General features: G+C 40.1%; 1 protein-coding gene across 5 annotated transcripts in view; it reads left to right on the top strand.

Annotated features, from left to right (window-relative positions):
• LOC144007958 (sodium bicarbonate cotransporter 3-like) overlaps positions 1-14,146 on the top strand; it is a 36,480-nt gene that overhangs the window by 19,510 nt on the left and 2,824 nt on the right. For 3 of the 5 annotated variants that reach the window (XM_077507956.1, XM_077507955.1, XM_077507954.1), the window contains 14 exons: positions 1,186-1,292; positions 1,712-1,886; positions 3,231-3,364; positions 3,455-3,700; positions 4,555-4,660; positions 4,771-4,932; positions 5,721-5,834; positions 5,976-6,137; positions 10,803-11,054; positions 11,118-11,186; positions 11,258-11,431; positions 11,513-11,650; positions 12,536-12,636; positions 12,867-12,974. In XM_077507956.1, coding sequence (XP_077364082.1) covers positions 1,186-1,292; positions 1,712-1,886; positions 3,231-3,364; positions 3,455-3,700; positions 4,555-4,660; positions 4,771-4,932; positions 5,721-5,834; positions 5,976-6,137; positions 10,803-11,054; positions 11,118-11,186; positions 11,258-11,431; positions 11,513-11,650; positions 12,536-12,636; positions 12,867-12,974 — 2,048 coding nt within the window. Of the gene's footprint in view, positions 1-1,185; positions 1,293-1,711; positions 1,887-3,230; positions 3,365-3,454; positions 3,701-4,554; positions 4,661-4,770; positions 4,933-5,720; positions 6,138-10,802; positions 11,055-11,117; positions 11,187-11,257; positions 11,432-11,512; positions 11,651-12,535; positions 12,637-12,866; positions 12,975-14,146 lie in introns of all 5 variants that reach the window. The other 2 variants (XM_077507952.1, XM_077507953.1) reach the window with 2 other exon arrangements.

Raw genomic sequence — 14,146 nt, 5'->3', positions numbered from 1 at the left:
AGATGAATTTAGCATGTACAACGTAATTTATTAAACTTGAGCAAATAGTGTTGCTGCTTTTTGTATCTTTAAATGTTGTGTCTGAAAGGCAAGTGTAAAAAGACACCGCTGTGCGCAGATGGCTGTGGTTGTTGTAGCGAGGAGGAGGCATGGAACAGTGCCTTCACTGTGTTCTATGGTATACATAATACCTTGGATTTTTTTTGTTTTTTTTTTGGTCCCTTCTGACTCATAATGAGGTCTCAGTAATGCTTTGGAAGCTCCCAATAATTAATTAACCTTATTTGAGATTAATCAGATGAAAATTAATCTACGAGTAATTCCTTGTTTTTTCCCCTCAATATTCCAATTTCAATTTAATATGGGATTATTGATTCAAGGTCCTCGTCCCATGTATTTTGTTTTTGACAAACACAAGCAATAAATGAATCTCTAATACAAAATAAACTATCAGATTTGAATCTTTCTCTCCTTAAAATAAAATGTGTATTTATATGAAAAATAATTTGGTGTATTTTAACTGAAAATTGCATTCTACTACATTGTGATGTCGATTTAAATTTGATTGATTGTTAAATGAAATAGTGGCAGGTGTGTACTGACTCAAATGTAAAAGAAGTTTGAATATGATTGGTGAATTCTGAACACAGCCACGCCCCCAGTTATAGGGTGGAGGGTGTTCACACCATCGTTTTCACTTCTACTCTCAAAAAATATTATTTTTCAGTTGAAACGCCCATGCTATACAATTTGAAATAATCTTGTTTAGGGCTGTTCGGTTATGAAGGAAATATTAATCACAATTAATTTGGCAATGATTGCAATTACGATTAAGACAATCATTTGTTTTTTGGTACAAAACAAGAAAAGGCTTAACATATATTACGACACTATAACAAGATTTATGAAATTAGTCATTTTAAAAAAAAATTAAAAAGGTGCACATATCTAACTTATAATTAGTAATATTTTATTTTGTTTATGATTATGCCAATTTTGTAATAGTGGGCTGTAATAATTGAAATTGTAATTTTGATTAATTGCACAGCCTTAATCAATCTTTTTATACTACAAAAACCTGTCATTGAACAGGGGTGTGTCGACTTTTAATATTCCCAGGACTGATATCGTATTTGTCTTTGTTTTGCTATATGGTTGTGAATGTGAATGTATTCTATCTTGCAGCTAAAGAGGAAGAGGCCTTCCCATCCAAATGGCACCGCATCCCCAGCGGGAGAACTGGAAAAGGAAGAGGACCACCAAGTGGGACCAGAACTGCAGAGAACTGGACGGCAAGTGCCGTACTGGCGCGCCGATTTATTTACACGTTCACCCTCCTTTTTTCCACCATTTCTATAAAAGGCGCATGGCAAGAGCAAGCCTGTGGCTGCCTGAGAGCACATAAACGCGAGTTTGGCTTCATGTAAAGAAAGCTCGCAGAAAGTGGAGCAGTGTGGAAGATGCATTACGTTGTTTTTTTTTTAATAGGGCTGGCAGCAGGTGTGGTGAAAATAAAATAAATGAATGTTTCACATGAGAACTAGATAACTGCATAAGGGCAGATGCAGCAGAAATGTAGATGCAAGAGACATTTATTTTAAAAAGGAATATGCAAATCAGGTTATTTGCAGTACTTGTAAAAAAGAAAAAAAAAATCCAGTTTAAGCCTTTCCTTTCACCAGCGATTCATTTTTCCTCTCTTCTTTGGTAGGATATTCGGTGGTCTGACACTGGACATCAAACGGAAGGCCCCATTTTACTGGAGCGACATCAGAGACTCCTTCAGCCTGCAGTGTCTCGCCTCCATTCTCTTCCTCTACTGTGCCTGTATGTCTCCTGTTATTACATTCGGGGGTCTGCTCGGGGAGGCCACCAAAGGCAACATAGTGAGTGTGACGGATTGTGCTACGAACTCACTTTTTAACTCGTCCGGTTTGAAGTTTTGTCCACTGAACAGGAATGTTTGTTTATATTACTTGAACAAAGTTTTAACACACCAAGCCATTATGATGTTCACTGATGAGATGAAGTCAGGGTTCTGAATGTCTTCATCAATCTCACCCTGTAAAGCCTTTAAATCATTTTCAAGAATTCCTACCCACTTTATATTAATTTGGGGTGTCAGGTGATAAAAATGTTGAACCGTAATTAATCGCATGACTTCAATAGTTTAACTCGCAATTAATCACAAATTTTATACCCGTTCTAAATGTACAATAAAATATTTTTTCTCATTTTCATACTCTTGTTTAATATAAGTGGAAATGGGGTAAAACTAATAAAAATATTGCTGCATCTTTTAGTCATTGGAAGAGAAATTTCATAATTCATAAAATTGAGTTAAAATTCAAAAGATGTACTGTACTTTTAAAAAAACAAGTGTGATTGAGTTGTGTTGAGGTCATGTTTCTGCCACTAGATGGCATAATTGCATTTGTTAGACGTTGGCGACTGCTCAGTGCGTTTTTCTTTTCATATTAAAAGCGATCTAATCGTTAACATGAAGTAACTTGTGACATTCTGCACAATTTTAAAAAACTGTAAAATACAAGTTGACCCCACTCATATACACAAATTGCATGCATTATTATTCAATTTATTACTGCTAAATTTTGACGTGGACGTGTCTGCTGCGTTGCGACTGGAATTCCCCCAGTACAGGTTTTCCTAGCGAGGGCCAGTCATTAATAGCATGTTAAAAAAAAAAAAAAGATAAAATAGCGGTGTTAAAGGAACTATAAATTAGCTAATTTTGACGCCCCTAATATTTATAAATTCATATTTACCGGTGGCTAAAAAGAGACGCATGGACGCCGTGGGGTGTTTCTGCCAAAACTCTACCTCCTTTTATTTATTTTTGTGTCCATTTCCTCTCTTTGTGTTATTACAGTACTTCCTTGACACTTGCTATATTAATATTTATGGTTTAATAAAAATACTGTTCAATTTTGTGGAGCCTCAAATTGTTTCCCGATAAAGACCACCGAGGTGCATGTAATTGCTCTACTATTGTTCTGTTCAGTTCAGTCGCTCGGTGTGCAGCAGCCCAAAGTAAACGGCGCTGCACAGTGCATAGAGACATGACAAGGGACAAGCCAGGAGGATGAAAACATTTGGACAGCTTATCTTCGACACTCTGACGCACTCTCAATTGAATCAAAACTTTGTTACGGCGGGGTTCTTTTCTTTCTTCCCTCCCCTAGCAACTCACTCCTTCTTTATCTCGGCAGAGTGCCATCGAGTCTCTTTTTGGCGCATCCTTGACTGGAGTGGCGTACTCTCTCTTTGCCGGACAACCCCTCACTATTCTTGGAAGCACAGGACCGGTTTTGGTGTTTGAGAAGATCCTCTTTAAGTTCTGCGTGTAAGTGGAAGTCCTTTCCAAGTGATGTTTTATATATATGTGGGACTATATCTGTAACCCTCCTTTCCCCCCCCTCCTCTTCCACTTCAGCGATTACCGACTGTCCTACTTGTCATTGCGAACAAGCATCGGTCTTTGGACGGCCTTCCTATGTCTGGTCCTGGTTGCCACGGATGCCAGCTCGCTGGTCTGCTACATCACCCGCTTCACAGAGGAAGCTTTTGCGGCGCTCATCTGCATCATCTTCATCTACGAGGCCCTCGAGAAGCTCTTTCACCTCGGAGAATCTTATCCTGTCAACAGCCACAACGTCTTGGATAACCTCACGTCGTATTCGTAAGTATTTGCATTTAGGTAGTATATTATGGTTATGGCATGGATACGTGTTGTATGAGCACTCTGAGAGCACAAACGTTACTGTTCAGAGTAGTACTTATTTAAAAAATATAGCACCAGTAAAATAATAATAATCACAGATGAAAGGTAGAAGAAAATGAATGTTAAAGTATTGGAGCTGCATATTTTTGTGTTGTAGTGCAGCTCTTATTAGCTCTTGGGTCCTCAGGACATAAGATTAACAATAACACGCTGTTTCCTTCATCACAATGTTCACATTTTGTAGCTACACATAAATTTGTGTGTAATTATTTGGCCTAAAAAGGCCAAAAAAGGCTCTTTTGACTGTAAAGGTTGCTGACCCCTGCACTAGATGTTATAGCATAATTAATTCCACACATTCCATTACCAAAGACTTTGCTTCTTAGCTTCTTTGTCACTTCACAAATTCACATTTGCTATTGTCAATTGTTAGTTTATCCTCAGTGGTTTAAAAAGTAAATAGAGCGGCACTCCAACAGAGTGGAAAGAATGTAGGCTGCATATCAACAAAAAGAATTCTTGGCAAAGAACGGTTGAAAATTAACGATAAATATTATTGGAGATGTTTGGGAGAAGTTCAGTGGAACTTTCAAGATACTCATACTGTCACTATATTGCAGGTAGCCAATGATTGAAATGATATGCAGGTCTTTTACTCCATCTCGATGCTAATGCACAAACCAACTAACAAATGAAAACAAAACGTAACTTTTTTTCGTGCTTGTAAGAATTACACCGGTAAGTTTGAGCCCTGTTTTTTAAAATTGACAATGATATATTATTTTTTTTCTTAACTTCTCTTCTTGTCCCAGGTGTCAGTGCGCTCAACCAGCTAATGCCTCAGCTCCGCTCCTGCAAAAATGGAACCAGACGGGGTACAGTCCAGACTCCATACCCTGGAGCAGCCTCAATGTTTCGGTGAGGCGGCCACACAGTGACCTCTGGTGTCGAAGCGATTAACTGCAACATCGTCGAATAATACTACAGTCACTATACAGACTTACAGCAATGTACTTTGTTTTCTCCAGATGTGTAAAATGCTCAACGGGGAGTTTGTGGGCACAGCCTGCGGTCACCATGGACCCTACATCCCAGATGTTCTCTTCTGGTCCGTCATCCTCTTCTTCACCACCTTTTTCTTGTCCTCTTTCCTCAAGCAGTTCAAAACAGAGCGATACTTCCCCACCAAGGTTGGTTTTAGTCACACGGAGTCATTTTATAGTTGAAAGCAATATTAATATTAACGCATTCACTCCCAGTCATTTTCATTGAAGCAATCCCCTCCATTCCCGGCTGTTTTACTGGATTTTGACTGATTTTGCACGGCCCACACAATATTGTGTTCTCTTGCTATAAAAACATGGAACCTACCAAAATAAAGATTAAAGTCTTTTCTTTCATCGGGAATAGAAAGTATATTTCTATCAGTTTCCGTTTTGCAACAATTAGCATTAAAAAATAGCTAAGTTTCATCATTATTCACAAATCTATTTAGAATTCTAAATTGAGCTTTTTTTCAACATGGCCGTGGTTGATCTCTTTTGCTCTGCTGTCACCTGCTGGCCGTTTGTGTAATAACTACCATTTCTTCAACGGTTCTTTGGAGTTGATAGGCTGCATCAAAGCGTTCTGTATGCTCTAGCATAAAAACAAAACAATAAAAACGTATAAATAAGTCTTTGGGATACTTAAAACATGTCAAATATAACACAGTTATACGTTTTTGAGAGCAAATGAGTTAAAATTGTGATTGCAAAAATGGTCTAACTTATTCAAGTCCGTACAAGGAGAATTCTATGGACCCAAAAGCACAAATGTTTCATGCTGCCACCCACTACCAGTTCATCTTCACTTGATGTTGTGTGTAGGCTAAAGTTGGCTTTGTTTGAAATGTTTCTCTTTTTAACGTCATTGGAAGTGTGCAGCAATAGGGAATTAGATAAATCCAAATGGATAATGATTGTTATTTTTGTGATAGGTACGATCCACCATCAGCGACTTTGCTGTGTTTATAACTATCATGATTATGGTTTTGGTGGACTACTTAATGGGCATCCCTTCCCCGAAGCTAAACGTCCCTGATCGCTTCGAGGTAAGCATCTTTTTCAATGCATCGATGCTCAGATTGCTCACTGTAAGCAATCATCTTCTTCCGAGTAGGAGTTTAACACTTTTTTTATCCAGGCTGTCCAAGCTAAATTTGGCACACTACTGCCTTTTTTTCCCTGCACAGCCGACTTCAAAGAACAGAGGCTGGCTGATGGACCCATTAGGAGGGAACCCCTGGTGGACGCTGTTGGTGGCGGCGCTTCCTGCCCTGCTGTGCACAATCCTCATCTTTATGGATCAACAGATCACAGCTGTCATCATTAACCGCAAAGAGCACAAACTCAAGGTCAGTGCCAGGATTTGCAGAGTTGGAAAACATAACTGCACACTTTTGCACTTGTATACAACGTCTACTCTGGATAGCTGCATGACGTCAAACGGAAACGATGCATTTAAGGTTTAGAACCGCCTTGGGAAATTTCGCTTCTTGTTGACTCTACCACTCTGCGATCGCCAAAGTAGCTCCAGGACTGAATAACATTTTGATGTTGAAAACAGGGCTGTGAAAATTAATTAATTGACATTTCAAAATGTTTACCCCTCTCGCAGTAATCGAGCCAATCGCTGGCACCCCCAAGAATTGTGATAACTCAGTCATTTATGAATATTTTTTTTTTTACTTCCAACCACTCAAAATGTTCAATGGCATCAGACCTATCCATACATATATAGTTTTTATTTATTTATTTATTTTGGATGCCCTCTATGGACAATAAAAGCAACATTGTGCTATGAACGAAAATAACTAATATATAAAAACAAATCCAAGTTGGAATATTTGATATCATGTCATTAGAGCCTTGAATATGTTAATGAATCCTAACATCAAATTTTGTTGGAACTCTAACTCAGTCATTTATGAATATTTTTTTTTTTTTTTACTTTTGACCACTCAAAATATTCAGTGGTATCAGAAAAAAAGTCAACAAGTCACAACAACAAGAGGAATTTAGAATTAACAGAATTTATATAACTCAAACCCACACCAACAAACAGAAAACTACTGAACTAAACAGCAAACAAGAACCATTGAACTTTTTTTTTTTAACAATTTACGCATAGTTTTTGGGTATGCTTTTGGCAAAAGAAAACGCCACATTTGTTGCACTTGTTTGACGCCCGAACTAGTTTCACACAAAGGCCACATTGCCCACGTTTCGTCGTTTGCGTGGCCACCACTGGGGCCTCTGCAGCCTCTGCAGCCGCCTCCGGATCTCCCGTTGCAGCATCACGTTTGATAAGCAACATGGCCACTTCCTCCAGAAAGAGGCGGCGCCTGTAGTGCTTTCTACGATTCCACTCAGGTTCCTTCTGGATGAATAGCGTGTACGCGTTGAAGCACGATATGTCGAGCATATGATAAAAGATGCTCTTGGGCCATTGTGCTGCTCGGCGGTGGCACGAATATGTGCCACATTCCTGCAAAAAAAAAAAAAACATCAGATGATGTCATATGGCAAGCTCACTTTGATGGAAAGTTTTGACAAAAAAAACAAACCTGTGCTTACCTGGGCCAGGTGATCTACTGCCCTTTTACACTGATTGTAGTCCGAGATCATCTTTGGCTTTTTTTTGGGACCATCGTCCACCTCCGGTTGCCGGTGCTTCGTGCTCAGGATCAAAACGTTCTTGGCCTTTTTGGGCATGTACGACACAAGTGTCATCTCCGGGGAAAAGGCAAAAAGACTTGACAGTACTGGTCGGGATTTGGTTTTGATGAGCGCTGGAGGAAGCTCCGGTTTGTTTTTTCTCACCGTTCCCACCAGTGACATTTTCTTTTTACTTAGTTCCTTTGCCAGCTGGAAGGAGGTAAAAAAGTTGTCCACTGTGACGGTGTGGCCCTCCAGCTGGTGACAGAGTCCGAGCACCACACGCATCCCTTGATTACACTCCTTTTCAGCTCCTGCAGCTTTGCCGGTCTCAATTTCCATATTCCACGCGTATGACGTGGCAGCATCGCACAGGGTCCATATTTTAATCCCGCACTTTTCAGGTTTGGACGGGATATAGTGCGTGAAAGTGCAGCTGCCCCGGAAGGAGACCAACTGCTCATCTACGCAGATGTCCCTCCCCAGGTTGAAAAATTTGGAGTGGAGGCTGTTCCACTTGTGCCACAAGTCACTAATGGGTGACAATGCATTGTTGTGGTGGCGCTGTGGCCGGGAAAGTTGGTCGTCAAAGCGTAACGCACTGTTGATGTGAACAAACCGCCCGTGTGCCATTGTGTCAGAAAATACCGACCTCCCTTTTGTTCTGTCCCACAGACTCGCAGTTGCCTCATGACGAGAGCGGTACACACCTGCCAGGATCAGCAGCCCAAAGTAAACCCGCAGCTCCTCTGCTGTGATGTCCCTCCAGCCGCTGATGGCGCGCCGTCCCTGCAAGTTTGTCATGGTGACAATCTGCTGGACGATGTAGTCCGGAAAAAACAGATTGAAGGCGGTCTCGGGGCTGCTGATCCTGGAAGTCGCGTATCTCGTTGGGCCGGGCGGTAAGATGCGCGGCGGGTTGAAGTATCGAGAAATGTCGTTTGTAGGCGACCACGTCGTTTTTTTGTCTTTGGCAAGCCAATGCGTGGCGGCCTGATCCTCCGATTGCTCCTCCATTGCTTGTGCTGCAACCTCCTCCTCATCAACCTTCTCGGCCTCTTCATCATCCTCTTCCTCCTCACTCTCCAGTGTCTCATAGTCATCATTTTTATCCTCGGATTTCACGTTGGATGAAAAATCGGCCTCCGACATCTCCTCATCGCTCGCCGCTGAGTCGGTCAGATATTCCTCCTTCACCACAATTCTTTGTGCCGTCTCAACTGCTACGTGTCTGCTTTCCATCATTGCTCAAGTTCGGGTATATTCAGACCAGAAAAGTCCTTTAGTCCGTTTGTTTGGTGCGGCTCGAAAGCGGACTTTTATTCTTGTTCATTTGGTGCGGTTCATATTCACACTGTGCTTTTTACAGACAGTAAAGGGCAGACAGTGGTCTCACTGGGGGAGGGGGCCGCTTGTCCCCCACACGTGAGTTGTTTGAAAGCAGGCGGCAACTCGACTGGCTCTAGTTTGGCAACTGGCCCTGTAGCAATGTGAATATGAAGCAAACAGCAAACTTTAGTGTTAATCAGATAGAAATCGAATTACATCAATTTAAGCGAACTGTATTACGAGTGGTTCAGTGGTACAATTTGGCAGAGAGTGGGTTCTCAGTGGGGGGGGGGGGGGTACATGCTGGGATGTGATCCTCTTGGAGGCCACTCAAATGAGGAGCGACTTGGGAGTCTGGCTTGTGGGCCCGCCCCTCAAATTCCTTTATTGGTCGACTGGTTTCAGGGGTGCTTACCTGAATCCCAGTTGAGTTTAAGGATACGCCTACAAAGATGGCGGTTCTTAACACATGTGCTGTAACACAAAAGGCTAGCACTTTTAGCACCATGTGGTCTACGCTAACTCAAAACAAAAGGGAGTCTCTTCACACCTCTTGAAGTGTGCTGTGACTCAAATGAATGAATGTCTTAATGCAGAATTTCGTGCACGAGACTATTTCCTCAGCCTAAAGGCTTGGAACGTAATCAGGTAGCTAAACTGATTGTGCCACGTGAGATTTGGAATGTATTTTTAACCCAATCAGAATTGATGACGAGTTAGAAAAAAACATTCCCAGGCCTGAAAAATTGTGATTGTTACCTTCCACTTTTTTGCGTGTGTAACATTCACATGGTCGACAAATTTATTCCATTCTCAATAACTCGTCGTTGGACATTTATTTATCACTTCAAATACACTGCTTTTATACAGCGGATAAACCAACATGGGACGGACCCACACTCGAGCTAGTTTGCACCAATTTGCACAATCCGGCTAAATGCCTGCAAAGTTGCACTTACAGATGGTCGGGTGTTTGGTCCGAGAATGCAGGTCCCCTGGATGGAGACTCGCCAAGCCCGTTTCAAGAAGGTTGAGTTCAGGAGAGGGAGCAGAGTTCGTCAACACAAAAGAGAGCGGAGCCAAAAAGACACAGAGCGAGACAGGAGGTCTGCTTTTATATTGGTGGGGAGGGGCTGCGGCCTAGCTTCACACCAGGGGGTCTGGACCTGGAAGGTGGACAGTTACCATCTTGGAGAGGATTTTGCTCAAGACTAATTAGATTGAATCTGGATTCAAATTTAGTCAATACAGTTGAATACCTCAAGTGAAATGTTACCTAGCGTACGCTGTTAAAATGTGCATGGAGAATCTGCCGCTGCAATGGAACATTTTCATGGAGTCAACATTTCATGAATGGCAAACATAACATTTGATAAATACATATAAATTGTAAATACGTTTTTGTTTTTTTGTTTTTTGTTTTTTGTGTTTAAAAAAAAAATGTTTTAAGTGTCCCAAAGACGTATTTACGCGTTTTCTTTTGTTATTGTTTAGCTATAGCATACAGAAGGCTTTGATTCAGCCTCTCAACAGCAAAGAACGGTTGCAGGAATGGTAGTTATTACACAAACGGCCAGCAGGTGGCAGCAGAGCAAAAGAGATCAACCACGGCCATGTTGAAAAAAAGCTCAATTAGAATTCTAAATAGATTTGTGAATCATGATGAAACTTAGCAATATTTTAATGCTAATTGTTGCAAAACGGAAACAGATAGAAATATACTTTTTATTCCCGATGAAAGAAGATACTTTAATCTTTCTTTTGGTAGGTTACATGTTTTTATAGCAAGAGAACACAATATTGTGTGGGCCGTGCAAAATCTGTCAAAATCCAGTAAAACAGCCGGGAGCGAACAGGATAAAAAAAAAAAAAATGCAAGCTTAAAATGTGTAGAAAATATGGCATAATAAGGGAATGAAAAGTTAAAAAGTTATGTAATTGTAGCCTTAAAATGCTCCTCCCACACACTTTAATCACATTGAATGTTATACGGAATAATTGTTCTGTATTTGCCTCCTTGCCCAACCTTACAGAAAGGCTGCGGCTACCACTTGGACTTGCTGGTGGTGTCCGTCATGCTCGGCGTGTGCTCCATTATGGGCCTGCCTTGGTTCGTGGCGGCCACCGTCCTCTCCATTTCGCACGTCAACAGCCTGAAGGTGGAGTCCGGCTGCTCCGCTCCCGGAGAGCAGCCCAAGTTCCTCGGCATCCGGGAGCAGCGGGTCACCGGCTTCATGATCTTCGTCCTCATGGGCTGTTCCGTTTTCATGACGTCGGCGCTCAAGGTGAGGCGAGAGCAACCGTCCCGTCTCTTTTGTGCAACGTTTGATAACGTCTACTTTTTATAGTTCATTCCTATGCCAGTGCTGTATGGGGTCTTCCTCTACATGGGGGTCTCCTCTCTCAAAGGCATCCAAGTACGTACGTTTTGGAATCGGAAAACCTTTCCGAGTGCTTTTCTGATTGGCTCCTTTTATTCCGTCCGCAGTTCTTTGACAGGATCAGGCTGTTTGGCATGCCCGCGAAGCACCAGCCTGATCTCATTTACTTGCGCTACGTGCCGTTGTGGAAAGTGCACATCTTCACCTTGGTCCAGCTCACCTGCCTGGTGCTACTCTGGGTCATCAAGGCCTCTGCTGCTGCAGTCGTCTTCCCTATGATGGTAGGAAAGTCACGCTTGAACTCAAGTTTAAGTTATACAGATATACAAGAATTTAAAAAAAATAATAATAATTCTTTCCAGGTTCTCGCACTGGTCTTCATCCGAAAGCTTCTCGACTTCTTCTTCAGTAAGCGAGAGTTAAGCTGGCTCGACGACTTGATGCCAGAAAGCAAGAAGAAAAAAGAAGACGACAAGAAAAAGAAAGCGCGTGCAAAGCTGGTACTTATTTTGTTCACATTTGTCCACGTGTTCTCTTGAAGGAAAAATAGCAAATTGAATTGTATTTTCTGGATTTTTTTTTTCGTCAAAGGAATTGCAATTTAAATTCAGTTCAAATCATTTACATTCATTAGAATTAGTAGGGCCCGACGATGAATCGGCCACCGATTTATAATTGGCCGATTATTGGCCTCTAATCGATTATTTTCCCCTTAAAACCGAACTTTCTGACGCTGTGACTGGACCATTTTTGCTTGTGTAGCATTAGCGCCGAGCAAGTGTTTGACGTTTGTTATTCTGGTTATTCTGTCCTTTAACTTGTTTCATGACACTGCAGTTAAAAAAAAACAAACAAACTGTAAAATACAAAAAAACTGCCTTTAAAATTATATTTTCTTAAGAATTTATAAGGGGGGGGGGAATATGCAAAATAATTGATTCATGGTTTTATGAATTGATATCGGGTTTGAAAAGAAAAATGGTTCAATATCGATTATTCAGTTTTTCTTTTTTTTTTTAGAGAAAGAACTCAGAATTTTTTAGTTTTTTTTTTTTTTTTTTTTTTTTTTTTGTGCGTGTGAATTTGTGCTCCTTAGTTAAAGCTAATAAAAATCCTATTACCCTTCACCTTAACCGGATACTTCACAGTCTCGCCAGAGTTGTAAAGTTCAGAAGGTCAGGAGACCAGAGGAAAGGTTAAAGAAAAGAAAGATGAATCAAAGTGAAATCCAGCACCAACTAAAACACCCCCCCGCCACCCACATGGTTACAAATCCGGAATCTTACACCAACCCCGGAAACCCTCTAAATTCCAACAGATTAGGGAGGTCTCAAGAGACCAGAGGAAAAACTAAAGAGAGGATACTTTTTTTTTTTTTTTCCCAGGAAGCGGAGTCCCGATTACAGGACGAAGAGGACCTTGGACTGCCGGTCAGCTACGAGGCCTCCAACCTGCTCAACATCCCAGAAAAGACCCACTCAAGGAGGTGAGTCGCTTCATTATAATGAAACCATCTTGCTTTTTTTTTTTTTTTTTTTATTTCACCTCCTTCGCTATTATTTCGACCTGTTTTTTATGTTAAAAAAAAAAATCAAATTAACCATGTGTGTCTATTCATCCATTGCTGTTCTGTGTCTTTGTGTCACTCTGATGTTTCACTCCGCCTGCTTGTTTTTCTCTGTCTTGGTGTTTGCGTCTTTGCATGTCGGCACGTAGTTCTGAGTCTGACCCCATGGTTATAAATATCTCTGATGAAATGGTCAAAAGTGCAGCGTGGAGAGCGGTGAACTTGAGCGGAGACTCGCATGGCCAACACGGTGGAAGGTAGCTATGCAAAGGCCCCAAGTTGTCGTAGAGCTCCCACTCCCAATTAGCTTCACCCTGATAGACTTAGGACAGTCCGACTCCTTTTTTTTTTTTCAGCAAGTGAAGGTGTCACATGGTGGAGACGTTCATCAGGAACTTGAAACTTTTAAGGGAGGGAGGGCTGGTTGAAAGAGTGCAAATTGGGTCAAACTGTCTCCATGATAAAACCTTAAAGAGGAAGTCGACGTTTCTTGACAATATTATGTCATGTGTGATGTCACGAGTCTAAAAGTTTTTTTTTTAAACTATCTACCTTTCTTACTTTCCATTCTGTGAAATTTCTGACATTCTCTGCAATTTTATGGAATTATGTTAATTTTCTGCCTCTCTTCCCTTTTGGGATATTTTCTGGCTATTTTTTTTATATTTGTTCTGACTTTTGTGCAATTTGCGGACATTTTATGGTAATTTTCTGGATTTCTTCTTTTGTTTTTTTTATAATGTTGTCTTTTCTGCTTTATTTATTTATTTATGTATTTATTTATTTATTTATTTATTATTTAATCGTTTTTCTGAGGTTTTTTTGCTGGCAATTCCAAAAACATTTTAAGGTAATTTTCTTCTAAGAGTTCTTTCTTTTTTTTTTCTTTTTTTTTTCTGACTGTTTTTTTTTTTTCTGGCAATTCCAAAAACATTTTCAGGTAATTTTCTGCCTTTCTTCTTTTGTTTTTAGACATTTTATGGTTGCTTTTTGAATGTTTTTTTCTGCCTCTTTTATTCAATTGTCTGCCTTTTTTTTTTTTTTTTTTTTTTTTTTTTTTTTGTCAATTTCATAGATATTTTTTGGTAATTTTCTGCTTTTTTTTTTCTCTTCTTTTTTGGACATTGTGTGGTCACTATTTGGACATTTTTAAAACTGTATCAACCTTTCATCATGACATTTCTGACAACATAAAAATGTGGAAATATTTTTTTAATATTTACTCTTTTTTTTTTTTTTTTTTTAAAGCTAATCCTTAAATCACTTAAAGAGTAAGAATATTTTTATCTAAAAAAATCAAAATACATGTTAAATATTATTATTATTATTATTTTTAGATAGATCCACTAAAAAACCAGTTCATGTATTCAGTGAAAATCAAATAAATTCTCACTGAGAAGTATTTATAACAAATTTCATCGCTCGTCAA

This window comes from Festucalex cinctus, chromosome 19 (assembly GCF_051991245.1).
Source record: "Festucalex cinctus isolate MCC-2025b chromosome 19, RoL_Fcin_1.0, whole genome shotgun sequence".
In the NCBI taxonomy this organism is placed as follows: Eukaryota; Metazoa; Chordata; class Actinopteri; order Syngnathiformes; family Syngnathidae; genus Festucalex; species Festucalex cinctus.
Note: the sequence above shows the minus strand (reverse complement) of the source record. Positions and strands in the feature narration are given on the sequence as shown.